The following is a 17,403-nucleotide window of genomic DNA, read 5'->3' on the forward strand; positions in this document are numbered from 1 at the left end:
TTCGCTTTCTTCCGCTCCGGAAGCGGTGGGGACTAAGGGGAGATGCTCACGGCCGGTGCTGCGTCGCCGGAACGCCTCAGAAATGGGCAAGAAGGAGCGAGGTAAGCCGTCGGCGCTTTCCTGGGACGCTCTTCGGCTTTGTCACCTTAGAATTGGAAGCTATTTTGCTTCTGTGTTCGGGGAGCCAGGCTCGCCTTCGGGTGGTTGCTTCTTCGACGGGGAAGTTCTTCAAGACCTGGCGCCATAGGGGTTCCCTCGTAGTCTTCCTCGTGAGCCTAATGCCGGTTCTCTTATTCTTACAAAACGTACGCACAGCTTTGTAGCGGTGACGCATTTGACGACTAACAGCATGTCCTTGTTTGAGATAAATCGGTGCTTCACATACTCGATTTGTTCTCTCTTTAAAGCAGTGTTTCTCAACCTTGACAATGTTAAGGCATGTGGACTTCAACTCCCAGAATTCCACAGCCAGCATTGCTGGCTGTGGAATTCTGGGAGTTGAAGTTCACATGCCTTAACATTGTCAAGGTTGAGAAACACTGCTTTAAAGCAAGACATTGTCTCCCCCCCTTTTTTTTTTTTTTTGCTATAACCAGGTATAAGCAATTTTGTACATGTACACTTTCCCAAGGTATATCTTCATATGCTCTCTGAATTATGGCAAGTCCTTGAATAAGATTTACGATGCAGTATCTCTTGTGACGTTTTTATTTTCTGTGTTTAGAGAAAAACATTCTCAGAGTAATAAGCCTAACTTTAACTTAATCTAAAGGAAATCTGGTAGTAATTTGTATAGCTCAGACATGTCAAACACAAGGCCTGCGAAGTAGTTTCATGTGGCCCACGAAGCCATCCTGGAAACAATGAGGGAACGCCCCCGCTGCCTTGGCCCTGGCCCAGGCCAGCTGGGAGCCAATGTACAATTTTGTGGTGGCCATCTATGCTGAAACACATTCAGTCTTAGCTCCACAAGGCCATCTGGAAACAATGAGGAACTAACCCCTGCCGTGTCAGTCCCATCCCTGAGTGCATGCTGGGGAGGTGTCACCCTTTGTGAGGAATGAAGAAATGGACCATGCCTTGGCACTTGCCCTGGTTCCACCCCCTTCTGCCAGAGACCCTCAGATCTGTCCCACTCCTGCCCAGGCCCCCACAGGTACCCTTGATGGGAACAATGTAGAGCTGGCCATGCCCACCCAGTAGGCCACACCTACTCCATCCACGCCCACCGAGTAGGCCGCACTCACCCTGGCCACACACACACACACACACACACCCAAAGGGCAACCGCAATGCTGATGCAGCCCTCAATGAAATTGAGTTTGACACCCCTGGTAAAGCTGTACGTTTTGTCCTTGAATATTAACTAGGAAGTGGAAAGAAGCCTTGGAACAACTAAAGTAATTCTTCCCAGCCTGGTTCACCTTAAGTGATCCCTATCTGTATACAAGAACAGCTACTTCTGAAGCCAGTACAATATGCTGACATTCATGGTTCCTTCAAAGTTTTGCATTAGAAAATAGCTCCATTTGTGTTGTCATTTGGCTGAAGGAACTGCATGTGTGTTTAACTACTGTTGGGTTTCCAGATAAGAAGAAATCGAAAAAACGCCACTATGAGGAGGAAGAGGAAGAAGAATATGACCTTACAGGCAAAGAGTCCCAAGAAGCAGTTCCATCAGCTGCAGGGAAGCAAGTGGAAGATTCTGGGACCAAAGTTGATGAATATGGTGCAAAAGACTACAGGAACCAGATGCCACTCAAAGCTGACCATTCCTCACGCCCATTGTGGGTGGTAAGTCCTTTTAGATGCATTGCTTTTCAAAAAAAAATTTTGTTCGAAGGAAGGAAATGTATAGCTTATTGTTTCCTATCTGCTAGCTTCTAAATGTGATCCTATAAATAGTATCTCCATACTTATTTGATTCATGTGACAATGAGACCCAAGTTCTCTCTGCATTTCACATTATACATATTCATCTATTTTAAAGGAGCTGGAAGGAATGTTTGTTGTATGTTAGGCCCTTTTATTATAAGATACCTAATTTTTGTGTGATTATGATTGGTGTGTAGAGAGAGAAAAATTAATTTCAAAAAGTCACCCATGTAAGCAGAAGGAATACTTTTACTTTGTGGATGAATTTTCTACGATGTTATATCAAACTTTTTATTCATTCTTTGGGTAGTCTTGTGAGAAATATCACTCTCTTCAGATGGTTTGGAGATGCCATTTATGTTCAGAGTGTCTTTTTAATGACTCAATTTAAGAACCTGCAGTCCATGCCACCTCAGCCAGCATAGTCAATAATGAGAGATGCTGGGAGGCCACATGTCCCCTCACCTCACCACTAATGCAGAAATACAAATACATTCACAAAATTGAATTGATTAGGGTAAATTCTTTTCCTTGCCTCATATTTAACAGCTTTGGTACATGTAGTTATTTTGGTCATCTTCAAAGTTTTTGTCTATTCTCTAGGCTCCTGATGGCCATATTTTCTTAGAAGCCTTTTCACCTGTGTACAAGTATGCCCAGGATTTTCTTGTGGCCATTGCTGAGCCAGTTTGCCGACCTACCCATGTCCATGAATATAAACTGACTGCTTACTCCCTGTATGCTGCTGTCAGTGTGGGTTTGCAAACCAGCGATATCACTGAATATCTACAAAAACTGAGTAAGACTGGTGTGCCTGATGGGATCATTCAGTTTATTAAGGTACACTGTCATTCATTATCTAATTGCGTGTTCCAGATACAAAGGGCTGGATGCTGTGGTGGTGGTGGTGGGGAGAAATAAAACATCGCAAGAGATACTGCATCTTCTCTTGTGTTTGGCTTTGGTACAGAGCTTCATGGCAAGAATTATTTTGGAAATCAAATGAAAGAAATATGCAATATACTTTAGTATTTACATTTGATTGTTTACTTCAGCATAATTAAGGAAGACAAAAAACTGGGATGCAAGTAGAGAAAGGTTGATTCAAGATAGGTATAAGTGACAGAAACAGCTTGTTTTTTTTCATGGTAATAAACCAATGTTCCCACTTGCTGTTATGGAACTTGGCCAGGATTTTACAAGAATACAGTAATCATATTATGAAAGCAAACTTTTGACCACTTCTGACCCCCCTAATATTTTTTTTGTCTCTTTAGAACAGTGGTTCTCAACCTGTGGGTCGGGACCCCATTTGGGGTCGAACGACCATTTCACGGGGGTCGCCAAAGAAGGCTGTCCGCCATTTTTTTCCCCTTTTCTTTGGCCACGCCCCTGGCACCCAGTGATGTATAAGTGGTTGGGGGTCACCACAGCATGGGGAACTGTATTATGGGGTCGCGGCATTAGAAAGGTTGAGAACCACTGCTTTAGAAGAACACACACTTTGTTAGTAGATGTTAAGTGGTAAAACCTGTTTCAGAGAGTTGTTATGATGAGTTTTGCTAAATCAGCCTTTCCCAACCTTTGGATCTCCAGAAATAGTAGAGCATCAATTGTCCCCATCTGGGTGATAAACATTTTGGTGTAATGCAGGCATGTCAAACTCGCGACATCACGTGACGTCACGCAATGTATCGGAGCTTTTTCGCCATTGCCGGCAATGGGGTGGGCGTGGCTCCGGTATGATGGGCTGGCAGTTTGACACCCTTGGTGTAATGCATCTGAAGAGTGCTAAGTTGGGAGAAGGCATATGAAATCATATGGTCCAAATTAATATTCAAGGCAATTTTTCTTATAAATTGCAGCCTAACGTTTAGTTTGATTTCCCTTTCTTATGGAATAATTTGATGACAGTTTACTGTAGTCACCTAATTTTATGTGTAATACAAATAAATTTTATTCATCTATTTCTAATTAATATTATTGTCTTGTAGCTATGTACTGTTAGTTATGGAAAGGTGAAACTGGTCCTGAAGCATAACAGGTAAAAAGTTACTTGCATGATTTTTTTCTGCATTATGGAATATGACATTTTCATTTGTATGTTCTGGTATTAGTTTTGGCTTTGATGCTATCTCAGTTAACAAATTTGGTTTTTCATAAGGTATTTGAAGAAAATATGATTGAATCAGAAATATATACAATTATAACTTGTTAAAAATAAGAGCGACTTTTTGATGGCCAGTGTCAACAGGAATAAAACAAAATCAGATGGGTTCAAACAAATAAATATGTGATGTCTCTGCAGAAAAACAAAGGAACTAAAATTAAAATGCAGGAAACACCCAAATTCAAATAACAGAATAACCCAAGCTAACCAGTGTATGCTTTTTCAAATTGTGACTTGTTAACCCAAGATTAGTGGTTTCTTATGTACAAATGTGGCCATTGTCTCTTTAAGGATATAGTCAGGTATAAATTCTTTGTGTTTCTCCAATTGAATAGCACATTACCTGAAGAAAATGCAAAAACCTGTACATCTTTCTATAGATGGTGTTAAAATGGTAAAGAGTTATAACATTTGTGGAATTATTTGTATAATTTTTTTTCTCCCTTTCCCTTTTTTTAATACTTGCTAGGTATTTTGTAGAAAGCGCCCATCCTGAAGTCATTCAGCAACTTCTTCAGGACCAAGTTATTAGGGAGTGTCGCCTGAGAAATGCAGAGGGGGAAGAAACTGAACTCATAACTGAAACGTTCAAGAGCAAATCTGCAGTAGGTTGAGATTATGGCCCGCACACTTTATATAGTGTGTGGGAGCTATTTGCTTTATTCTGTAACTATAGTTGAACAATTATGTCAAATCTGATTTCTCTTTATAGGAATTCCTTTTCAGTAGGGTGAATATGCCACATATTTTTGTGCCTGTTGTCACCACTATTAATCCTTAGGGAAGGGTTGATCTATTTACAGTTTATTGTATCTGTACAGTCTGCTTTCATACATTCTTTAAATGTTCTTTGCCTATCCCGTTGATAAAATGAACCTCTATCTGGCTTCATTTTTCTCTACTCAGTTGAGAAATCTTATCTATTTTAGATTTCAAAGTCTAGTGAAAATAGTGGGCCATCAACTTCTCAAGGGGCAGACGTTCAGACTAAACCAGATGTCCCTGCTGACTTATTTGAATTTTATGAACAAATGGACAAAGATGAAGAAGAGGAAGAGGAAACTCAAACTGTGTCTTTTGAAGTGAAGCAGGTAAATACATGAATTTACTTATACCTTACTATTCTAATAGAAGCACAGGAATATGAACTACTTATAAAATAATATCTTATTTTTGATGTGATGAGATGTCTGATAATTTAAATCTTTTTTTTTCCCCTTAAATACTTTTGTGTCTCTTTGCCTAGTCCTTTAAATTTGCATTTCAGGCTACAGTGAAACTTGTTTTAGTAGTGTTGTATAACTGCAACATATGTCCATTAAAGGAATCGATCCAAAACACTCTAGTTTCTGTGGTGGTTCCATGGCAAACTAGTGGTTCCTAATGGAGTGTGGATGGCTTTTTGGCAGACAAGGAAAGACCATGAGATTGCTCACCTGTATTTCTCCAACTGCTCCTTGTCGGTAGATAGCAGGAACTGAGGTTTTTGTGGTCAACTTGTGAGTCAAGCAGCTAGAAGTTAGGGATTTAAGTTAGGCTCACAACTGCAGTCTATAAAATACAAAGTTTGCAATAGTGGCGAATATCTGTAGCTCGGGTGTAGGATGAGGGTAAAGATTTGTTCTCTGAGCTTGTGGGTTGGTTTCTGAATGTTTCATTAATCGACACACCCACACCTGAAGCCCTTGTAAACGAAAGAACACTGACATCTCCTAAACACTGCTGAAGATGTTACTTAGCATGTTAATGTAACGTTCAGAAACCAACCCACTAGCTCGGAGAACAAACCTTCACCCTCAAGACATAAAGTCCACAAAAGCTTCACTTTCTTAAACACCATTGAATGTAATCAATTTATAGTTAGATCTTCTGATTGGCAGGATAGGACAAAATCACTTGCTCAGTCAACGTTCCTTCTGGATTCAATAAGGAGGAAAAAAACTTTTAAACGATTGAAATCTCTAGCAAAAAGCTTAAAAAGATTGAATGCGAGAAAGTTTGAAGGAATAAAGGGGGCAGTAATTTTTGAAAGATTTTGGGAAAAGTTTTTGCAAATATTGGAACTCAGGCAAATGGATTGGACTTTTGTGGGAATTTTGGTTAATATTAAAGAATGTAGATAGTTGGTGGATTTTACAAAAAAATATAAAAGTAATACTGAGCAGCTGCTGAGCAACCATTCGAAGTTCTGACCAACCATGAAATGGTTGGTTATAATATGCAGATGGAACAATGGAAAAATATGTGGTTGAAAGAATTGAAACATATGTTATAATCTGAAAGATAATTTTTATAAAATCATATACTGTTGATATATAACATCAGAAAAATTATTTAGAATGCATAAAAGTACTTCAAACTTAGGTTGGCAATGTGAACATTTATTATACTTGATGGATGTGAAAACAGCTCAAAAATTTTGGGTTCAAATGCATATTTGATTCAGAAGATTTTAAAGATTAATATACAACTGAAACCAGAATTTTTCCTCTTGGGACTAATGGGTGGACAGTTGGAACTACTATTTTTTGCACCTTTTGTTTTTTCCTTTTTCTTTTTTACTCTATTTTTAGTTTGTATTAGTCTTATTCTTACCTTTAAAAAATTCAATAAAATTTACATACAAACACAAAATACAGTGTGGCTGTTACACAGTTTGTATGTAACTTTAATAGGAAATTAAAGGAAGAAATTCTTGGCTTTTTCTGTGATACTAGTCTCCTTCCTGATTGCATTCGTGTGCTTCTATCAAAACAGCACAGAAAGTTCATGGTTGCCTGCTCCACCTGGAGTTCTAGATACTCAGTATCCCTATAGGACAGATACTGCCTTGCATTGCATCAAGCCACTCTTATGTCCTTAAGATGTGAATTCATAATAATAAAATGTTTCCTCCCACATTGCCACTGTAGGGCCATCTGTTATACATATAAGCACTGAACATGAAAGCGGCAAGTGTGACAATTCAATCAAATTAACATTTTCGAAATAAGAGGGGGTGCAGCTTTTTATATAAGTCTTGCTCGAATACCAAACATAAATATATTTGCTTAAATATTTTGTAAAGCGTTGCTTTTGTGACTCATGAAATCTTTTCAGAGTGTGGAAAATGTTTCTGGATTTGTGATTGACGATCCAGTGCTCTAATGTGTGTGTGTTTTAGAGAGAGAGTGCAAGTGCAACCTGACATCTCAAACTTTATGGAAAATTTTAAGCACTTTCCCATAGCTTTAAATGAGTAACAGAATAGAAGAACTGTAAAAGACCCTCCTAACCTTTTTGTTTCCATTTCTAGGAAATGATTGAAGAGCTTCAGAAGCGTTGCATTCAGCTGGAGTACCCTCTGCTTGCTGAATATGATTTCAGAAATGATTCCGTGAATCCAGATATTAACATAGACCTGAAACCCACAGCTGTTCTCCGACCATACCAGGAGAAGAGTTTGAGAAAAATGTTTGGGAATGGTCGTGCTAGATCTGGGGTTATCGTCTTGCCTTGTGGTGAGTGGATTCTGTTGAAACGGAATGTTCTTTAACGTTACCCGATTGAGATTAGATTCTGAGATAATACTAGTAAAAATAGCATTTGTTTCATGGGATGTCCGTATTTGTTATCTATTTCTTCTTCTTGCACACTACTAATTTCAATATCTCTGAGCATCTCATACAGAATTATTATCTGATTTCTGTACCATTTATACATAGTTTATAATTGGTTTCAGCAACAGAGTGGCATGAGTTACTTTCAGACCATGTTGATATCTTTTTTTTTTTGATAGGGACTAGGTTAGAGCGTTCAGAGCTCTTTTAAGTGGGACATATCTGGCTGAGTATTACTTATTCTCTGAATAGTAGTACATTCCATGCAAAGCTTTGACAAATTTTTGTTTCATTCACTTTAGGTGCTGGCAAGTCACTTGTAGGTGTAACAGCTGCTTGCACTGTTCGTAAGCGGTGCCTGGTACTGGGTAATTCTGCTGTCTCGGTGGAGCAATGGAAAGCCCAGTTCAAGATGTGGTCTACCATTGATGATAGCCAAATCTGCCGATTTACTTCTGATGCCAAAGACAAACCGATTGGCTGTTCTATAGCTATCAGTACCTACTCCATGTTGGGACACACAACAAAGAGGTCATGGGAGGCAGAGAGAGTGATGGAATGGTTGAAGAGCCAAGAATGGGGTCTGATGATCCTCGATGAAGTGCATACCATACCTGGTAAAGCCCCAATATCTGGCTATTGTTTTGCCACAGCCCAGGTTTCATTACTGAATTATAGGAACCCTGATTATTCTGAAATACGTTGATGATACTGCTTTGTAAAAAGTAGTATACCTTTATAATGAATCTAATATATGTAAAATGAAACAACATTAGCATGAATGCTGCAGATCGATACATTTTTAAACATCAAAGATACACCTTTTATTGTACTTATAGCTTAATGCTAATTGCTGTGGGTTTTTATTTGTTGATGGAAAATTTAAAAAAATTCCACTAGTGCATGGCTTTGGATTTAGATATTGGCCAACTCAGCAATGATTTGCCCGAATTGATATTATTTAATTTTCTGTAGATTTAATTTGTGAAATGAATTGGATAAGGAATATTAAGTTGTTGTTACAAAACTGATCATGTAGATATATGCATGGAAATCAACTAAACAAACCTAATTTGAACATAGGATTCCAATTCAGTGTGATTCTCATTTAATATAACTTATGGCATGAAAAATTAACATGGTGCTATATTTTTTAAATACTCCTCAGACAGGATCTCACTGGTTTTTGCCCAATTCTTTCAGCAAAAATGTTTAGGCGTGTGCTCACTATTGTTCAGGCCCATTGCAAGCTTGGATTAACAGCCACTCTTGTCCGAGAAGATGACAAAATTGTAGACCTGAATTTCCTGATTGGGCCTAAACTCTATGAAGCCAATTGGATGGAATTGCAAAACAGTGGTTATATTGCTAAAGTCCAGTGTGCTGAGGTAAGGAATGTTTTGTTCAGTGCTAGCTGTGCTACAGTGACTCCAGCAAATACATTCTCCAGCAGCAATATTTTTCCTCAGCTGACTTAAAATTGGGATGTAAAATTCTGGACCATTTCATACTGGAAGTAAAATTTCTGTATGTGCCTTGTTTTAGAGATCTTGGCTTGATCTGCCTCTTTTTTTTTTTTTTTTATGATTTCAGTCTTCTTGTTCCCTATTACAGCTCCTTACCATTAACTCACACTTTTCCTGAGTCTACTCTCTGAGGGAAAAATCTTCAGCAGGGAAGAGAAATGGCTTCTCTTTAGTCAATTGCTGCTAGGGATAGAATCGGAAGTTGATAATAGTTCTTTATGGAGTTTTAAATAATCAGAAATGTTTTTCTTAAATAAGGCTGCAAGTATCTGTCCCTGCCTTATCTTTCCTGCTAGCGTAAATACTTTTTTTCTTTTTATCATACAGGGTAATCTTTTATCCTTGTCACATTTCTGTTATAAACTCTTATTGAGCTATTCTTACTAAAGTTTGTACTTTATTGGATATAATTGTAGGTTTGGTGTCCAATGTCTCCTGAATTCTACAGAGAATACGTAGCTATTAAAACAAAGAAGCGGATATTGCTCTATACTATGAACCCAAACAAATTTAGAGCTTGCCAGTTCCTGATTAAATTCCATGAACGAAGGAATGATAAGATCATCGTCTTTGCTGACAATGTGTTTGCTTTGAAGGAGTATGCTGTTAGATTGGGCAAGTAAGTATTCATGAATTACAGATATTTGTGTGTTTAATAAATGTCAGAAGCAAAAAAAGACTTCTTCCAGGTTGGTGACTTTGCATATTAAATCCTTAAAATCAGCAGTATTACTTTTTTCTTATTATATATTCATTTGCATGAAATTACAGGAGTTAATTATCAACCAGGGACAAAAAGATTTCTTAAGTTAGAAAGAATCCTTGACGAATAAGTTACAGTACAATTTATTTTCCTACATGTACAGTTACAACTACAAATGCATAATGATTGGTAAGCAGAGGATATCCTGGGCCTTTGAAGTATTGAGGACTGCATTTCAGAAAGGGGCAGTAATTGGGCATTGTCAGGACAAATCTATATTTAATTTAATTTGATTGCAGTTATCTTAAAGCTACATAATTCCTCGGATAGTTTCCTCTTTTATCCCAATAAGTAATGACAATTCTATAGCTACTATTGGAAGGTCTCCAGAGGTCACAGCTAAGGGATCCATCCATCTCAAAATTGAAATGTATAATATCTTTGCATCTCTGTAAAGGAACAACGTACATGCAGTAAGAATATTTTGCTATTGAGAAATTTATGAAAAGGCCCCTAAAGCTGCTTTATGATAATGTAATCTAAATTCAAAGGGCAGTTACATTGTAATTATTTGATAATAGGGAGAATAACTTAAAACACTGCGATATGAATAAGGCTTTTAAGAGTCTCTTGGTTTTGCTGTTGTGTGAGGGGACAGCACAGGATGAGATTATTAGATAGTATCAACGCAGTAAACAAGAATTTGGGCCCACTGCAGGAGATAGTGGAGGACAGGGCATGCTATTGCCCATGAGAACACAAAGAGTCGAACATGACTTAGTGACTGAAGAAGAAAAAATTATTTTCTGATTGAGAAGAACATTAAATAATACGCTTACAGTTATCCATCTGTTTCCTGTGTACAAAAAAGCATATAGCTGATACAATAATTTGCCATGTGAGGCGTCCTTGGTGCTCCCTGAGCTTACTTGTTTTCCTGCAGACATTTTATTACCCAAACTAGGTAACATCATCAGTGCTGGTCACAATTTGCCATGCATTTTCCAGCACTCTAAAGATCAGTGCTACATACTCAGTTCAACTAATTATCATTTGAAAAACCTATGCAGCAGAAAAGTAAGATACCTTCACTGCCAGGATAGCTTGCAGAAGCAGTATTTAAACAAATTATTCAAGTCTAGTATCAGAGGCAGAATTTAAATTCAAGACAGAAACTTGAAGGAAAAATGCTGCAGTGTGATTGTTTTACGTAGTGATGTGTTTCAGCCTTTTTTGTTTCTTTTAAATAGTAGTTGCTGTTGTAGCTTAAGCATTTTGGTTGTTACTTGTTAGATTTATTTTCTATGTTTCTTCCAGTACCAGAGGCAGCATATATATTTCCCCTATCAGTTTTCTCCTCCAAATTTTTCTGCAACAATATCTATGTGAAGTGGGTTGGGATGAAAAAGAATCACCAACCCAAATTCAGTTAGTTAACTTCTATCAGTCAGCTAAAATTTGAACCTAAGTTTTTCCAAGGTGGCTTTGTCTTATGGAATAATTTTCAGAGCGTTCTTTGAGGATATTTTAAATTCTTTCATTAATACTGTAGCATATTTACTTGGTCCATGAAATCATCAGTTCTCAGTTTGTGATTTATTTTCAAATTTGTATTCATGTATATTAAGCTCTTTCTTTCTTTCTTTCTTTCTTTCTTTCTTTCTCTTTTATAAGATATTAAGTATATATTTCAAATTTCATGCATGTTTTTTTAAACATGATGCTTAATTTGAATTATGTTAGCTTTTTATTTTATTTAAAAATGTCATATGAACTTAGCAGACATCTTAGATTGTATCTTTGATGGAATACTTCCACCATGCTCTGGCAGCATCTGTTTACTTTGTCACAAAATATATGTTGATTGTTAATTTTCACTGTAGCTCCCAGGGAACTATTTTGAGACCAGAATAATTTAATTCAAAATGCAATTTAGATGTGATCAGATATAAGTGGAAAGGGGAAAGAAGAACACAGCTGTTAAGTACAAGTTCATTGGTTCAGCTGAAGAAAATACCTTTTTTATTTTAACAGCTGCTTCTCTCCTTTCATGTAGGATTAGTAGATATATTCCACCCACTGATCTGTTGAGTCATAAGGCACACATCAAGCACATAACATTTTACAACTGTCAGGATTTATTTCTGTGGCGGGAGGGGTGTCTGACAGAATGAATTTGTCTCCAAATGACTGGGAACGCAATCCAGTGAACTAAAAATAAACAAGAAAGAAAAATGCTACAAAAAAAGGAAAGTTCTTTTATAAAAGTATAGCTTAATTCCATAATGAAAGCATATTGCTGTGCTTTTTTTCATCTTAATCATAATATATTCATACTAGATTGTATGACATATCTGAATACAGGAAGTAAAATATAACTATTTGATCCTTTCTACGTATGCATATTGTATCTTTTAGACCTTATATTTATGGGCCTACAGCACAGGGGGAGAGGATGCAAATACTGCAGAATTTCAAACACAATCCCAAAATCAATACCATCTTTATCTCCAAGGTAATGGATTCTGCTCTGCTTGGTATTGGACTAAATTAGAGTGGTTCAGCACTCATTTTGAACAATCTATAAATTACTTTTTTACTTTTTTTTCATATTCATGTGTTTTTGTTGTTGGCCACAAGCTAACATGTCTTACTAAGATTTGGTTATCTACATTAATATGAGAATATAGTTTGTTTCCTAAAAGGTGCTTATGCATTACAGGTTGGTGATACATCTTTTGATCTGCCGGAAGCCAATGTTCTCATTCAAATTTCGTCTCATGGGGGCTCTCGAAGACAAGAGGCTCAGAGACTGGGTCGAGTCTTAAGAGCCAAAAAAGGTAAATTGAGTCTTGTGTTGCAATATTCTGTAATTTTAATGGAACACTGAAGCGTGAAAGCAATATGTTATTTAGCTGACTAAGCACATACAATTTGCTATTGTCCTGTTTTGTCACTCGTCAGCTCAAGGTCACAGACTATGACAAAATTCAAAATTATTAAAAATACTTCAAAAGGGGCCATCTTTCCTTTTCTCTTTCCTGCCTAATCATTTCTCCCACCACTTAATATTTTTAGTTTTTTAAAGAGACAATTTAGTAGATCTTGGGTTAAAGAGACTTTGGTTATTCTGATTGAATAGCTTTGTACCACTGTGGTGCTGTTTTACAATGGGATTAGGGCTTGGAGAAGTATTCTTTCATGCCACATTAATTGATTGAGGTATTCCATTAGCAGCTTGACCAGCCAAAGTATAAAGTTAGCAATAATGACATCTGACGTGAGTATGAGGTGTGTGTTTAAGACTAATGCATATAAGCGCTTTCTGGCTGAATGTTTGCTAAAGGATTCCCAGGTGTTTTAGCGCAAAGTACTCCTTCCTTTAGATCCAAAATTAAGCCTCTGTGACCAGTTGAATTACAACAAAGGGTAATTGTTGTAAAAAATTACTAGAATTTATACAATGCATTTTTTGCATTCCACAGATTTCCAAATTAAGAACATTAAAATATGCCATCAAACTATATTTGATAAATTACATACTTTTAAAAAAAAATGGGCCTCCCAATTTGACACATGAGTGTGTGTTTTATATGTAGATACCTAGTTTGCTGTCTTGGGCGCTTCCTTTTCCATCTAACTTTCTGTATTTAAAACATTTTTTTAATGTAAAAAAAAACTAGATAACATTTTCTATATCATTTTTTATTTTCAAGGAAGCATCCAGGATTCAGATGGTCAACATACATTTCTTTAAAAAAAATTGAAGGAAGTGGGAGTGAAAAATGCTTTGTTTGAAAGTATGTCTTTTTTACCAAAAAGGATAGGATTTTCTACTCAGGGTAAAGACTGTTGCTCCTTTTCAGAGGGCAAAATTGCTGTAATACACTCTGCTATAGGCTATGTGCCAAATTAGGGGGATTTTCCATTAAAGGGGAAAAAAAAACACTTACTAGAAATTTCCTGGAAGAAATCATGATTTTTCAGCTGAGAAAAGTTTGAGGTTTTCTTTTCTTTTGCTAATCTGTAAATTTAAATTTGGCAGAAATATTGTTATCTGTATACTTAATTACAGATGCTAGGAAAAAACTTTTGCAGACAAGAGAAAACAAACAAAACTTTGTTTTTCTTTAAGGTTTTGACTTGCTTTGATGTGAGCTTAATCTTCCATTACTATTTTTTTCCCTTCAGGAATGATTGCAGAGGAATACAATGCCTTTTTTTATTCTTTGGTCTCTCAGGACACTCAAGAAATGGCATATTCTACAAAACGTCAAAGATTTCTAGTAGATCAAGGCTATAGTTTTAAGGTAATTCTGTTATGTGTAATTTACAGAATTGAGAACACAGAACAGGCTTTAATCATAAGTTCTAATGTTCAGATGTTCAAACTGCAGAGTTAGAGGGTACTGCAGTCTAATCACTGTGCCACCAGAGGTCCAATATTTTTATTATATTGTAACAGCTGAAAACCAGTCCATTTTAACTTTATTTTAAGTGAAATAGCTGTTGTTCCTCAATTTAAAATTTCCCAAATAAGACTCAGCATAGGCACTTTGCCTTTGAGATGGTAACAATGGAAAAAATAGAATGGAATAATACTGTGTCTCTTCCTGTTTCCAGGTAATTACTAAACTTGCAGGTATGGAAGAGGAAGAACTTATGTTTTCATCTAAAGAAGACCAACAGCAGCTCCTCCAAAAAGTTTTACAAGCTTCTGATCTGGATGCTGAAGAAGAGGTGGTTGCAGGAGAATATGGCTCAAAGTCATCTCAGGCAAGTAGTTATTATTATGTCAAGACCCCTGAGTCAATTTTGTAAGTTGGGCGCCATTTACATCACATAATTGAGAACATTTTATATAAAAGGAAAATGAAATATAGTGTTCCAATAATTTTTTACACATTTATCACTCAAGGGAATGTTTTGGCTTATAGCCTAGGACTTTTCCCTGTCTGTTACAATAGTATTAATCCCCATGGTCTTTCATGTTTTCCAACAGTATACTCAACACTTCTGTACAGGTAGTCCTTGACTTATGATAGCCTTGGAATGGGTCTTTACAAGCTATGAAGCGCTTCTGGAGATTGTAAAATGTCTCCCCCGCCCCCAGGTCATTACATGACTACATTTTATAGGCTCACATTTACAACTGGTTGCCATGTGCCCCATAATCATGTGAATGCTACTTGCAGCCTTCCTTGCCTGCTTCCCCAGAAAGCCAATGGGGAAACCAGCAAGGAAGGTTACAAGCAGAGGCAATAGAGGGGAATTGAAATAATTCCACGGGCTGCAGGAAAGAAGCTAAAATCTTCAGGATTTCAGTTCTATTCCTGCAGCTCACTGAAGGATTTCCCTTGTGCATGGAGGGGGGGGGGAATTCTTTGGCAGGCTGCAGTAATATTTGAAAATGAGAGGATTACCTGCCTCAACTGAGTGCAGAGCTAAAATCCTTCCACAGACAGTTCTTTTCCTTGATGTCCTTAACAACCTGGGAGATTGCAACCTGGAGTGCCAGGTTTGCGGTTCTTGAACAAGACAACCACATGAGCAATTGCTTGACTGCCTCACTCAATGGCTGAGGGTTAGTGTTAGGGTTAGGCAAACCTAACTGAATCCGTCAACCTTATGGAGGTTATCCTTTTTTCCCCTTTTACCTTCCCTAGCATTACAGCCTTCTCTAGATGTTTTTGCATAATGCATCCAAAATATGGAAATTTGAGTTTTGCCATTTGTGCCTTAAGTGAGAACTCTGAATTGATTTCTTCAGTTATCCATGTCTTTGTTTCCTTGGCAGCCTATGATATTCTTTTCCAATACCACAAAGTTCAAGGGTGTCAGTACTCTTCTGTTTCTTTTAAAATCCAACTTTTGCTTCTGTAAAGTATAACAGATAATACCATAGCTTGTAAGATTCTGATCTTTGTAGGTATAGGTACATCAAAGAATCTGAATCTCTTTTCCAAGTGCTAGTCTGTGACATATTTCTTGACTGGTTAATTCTTTACTGTTGATAGATTGAATCTAAATGACAAAAGCTGTCTGCCATTTCAACTTTTTTTGTCAGTTCTTCTACCTGATGTCATTAGTTGGTTTTTCTTAATCTTAGTCCCATTTTTTTTCATTGTGCTCCTTAATTATCACTATTAACAGTTTCTTGCTTTTTCAGTTATCAGAATTATATCATCAGCGTAGCACACCAAAAATATCAGTTATTGATGTTTCTTTCTCCAAATACATTATTTTGCACAGTGCAATTTATGGAAGGTCTTCCAGTTAATAGAATATAAACAGGTACACTTGGGGGACAGTATTGAGTTGAAATGCTGCCACCTTTTAGTATTCCTAATTACTTAAAATTCAACTTAATTTCATTTTTGTATCCTGAATTGTTTTATAATTCCTCTAGACCATACAAAAGTTTTTCCCTGAATTCTTCCAAAATAATATGGAATGTGGCACAATACTAAAAAAGGAAGAGAATTTGTAGAATTCTCTCCCCTTCTTTTAGCCGCTGTTATCACTAGCCCTCTTGCACTGAGGGAATTTTTCCATTTTCATCATTTAAGTTTTGTTGTCTATACTAAAATCATTTGGTTGTTTAGGAATATATTTTATTCAAACCCTATGATTTATCCTTGCTGCCCATGCTCCAATCACATTTTATCTATGTGAGTTTTATGCAAAAGTACTTAGTTGTGAGTGGCTATTTAAATATACTCAGTGCAATCTAATTTTTTGTATGAAAAAGGCTATAGTCTTATTTATAGATTTAAAGAAGGTATAATGTCATTTAAAATTCTACATGTCTTTATATGTGCCTTTTAATTCTTTTTATATGTATTTTAATTTTTGATTGGAGCCACCCAGAGTTGGTTGAAAGATGAGTGGCTATATAAATGCTTTAAATAAGTAAATAAAATTAATTTTTATATTCTTTTCTAGATATCCCGACATTATGGCACAATGAGTTCCATGTCTGGAGCAGATGATACAGTTTACATGGAATATCAAACCTCACGAAGCAAGGCGTCTTCAAATAAACATATTCATCCACTTTTTAAACGCTTTAGGAAATAATATAAGGAAAATGCATTATATCTGCTTCCTATAAAAAGAAATATTAGAAGTTCATATTTCATAATTGAGGAAGTGGAATAAGCAATTTGCTCACAACTGAAGATAATTATTTCAGTATTCTATATTCTGGGAATACTATTAACTTTATTTTTATTTAACAATTTCAGAGATTCTTAAGAATATTTGTGAATGTGTTTTATATTTATATTTGTAGCAAGAAGATAACAAGAGTGCAAGTATCTAAAAGCACTGAATAAAAATACTGTATATTAAAAAACTCTCATCTCCCCCCATTCATGATTTTATTCTGGTGTCTTAAATTATACCTTATAGTGGTTCAGTCTGACTGTTGGGGCTGGGAGGTGGGAAAAGTATGAAGCAGAGAAAATGTTATTGGAAAAAATTGTTGGAAAGACTAGGGATAAAAAAGGATAGAAATATATAACCACG

At 36.5% G+C, this 17,403-nt stretch overlaps 1 protein-coding gene across 2 annotated transcripts; it reads left to right on the forward strand.

Annotated features, from left to right (window-relative positions):
* Nucleotides 1-17,230, forward strand: ERCC3 (ERCC excision repair 3, TFIIH core complex helicase subunit). 2 transcript variants are annotated; one of them, XM_039321855.1, is made up of 15 exons: nt 1-101; nt 1,589-1,794; nt 2,479-2,715; nt 3,870-3,919; nt 4,515-4,650; nt 4,975-5,136; nt 7,341-7,545; nt 7,947-8,261; nt 8,848-9,032; nt 9,587-9,789; nt 12,292-12,388; nt 12,596-12,713; nt 14,065-14,183; nt 14,497-14,649; nt 16,819-17,230. In XM_039321855.1, exons 1-15 carry the CDS (start codon nt 83-85, stop codon nt 16,951-16,953), a joined length of 2,340 nt encoding a protein of 779 aa, XP_039177789.1. In that variant the 5' UTR covers nt 1-82; the 3' UTR covers nt 16,954-17,230. The 2 variants fall into 2 exon arrangements, with proteins under 2 accessions (XP_039177789.1, XP_039177790.1); XM_039321856.1 differs by lacking the exon at nt 16,819-17,230 and having other exon boundaries at nt 12,596-12,712; nt 14,063-14,183; nt 14,497-14,636.
* Nucleotides 17,231-17,403: the final 173 nt, after the last annotated feature.

Source organism: Crotalus tigris, unplaced genomic scaffold, assembly GCF_016545835.1.
Source record: "Crotalus tigris isolate CLP2741 ecotype Arizona unplaced genomic scaffold, ASM1654583v1 scf7180000023829.5930981, whole genome shotgun sequence".
Taxonomy (NCBI): Eukaryota; Metazoa; Chordata; class Lepidosauria; order Squamata; family Viperidae; genus Crotalus; species Crotalus tigris.

Bases quoted from the DNA above. Each gene is read 5' to 3' on its own strand.
- ERCC3 (XM_039321855.1), top strand. The intron at 9,790-12,291 runs GTAAGTATTCAT...TGTATCTTTTAG, and splicing joins TATGCTGTTAGATTGGGCAA to ACCTTATATTTATGGGCCTA. The intron at 14,184-14,496 runs GTAATTCTGTTA...TCCTGTTTCCAG, and splicing joins ATCAAGGCTATAGTTTTAAG to GTAATTACTAAACTTGCAGG.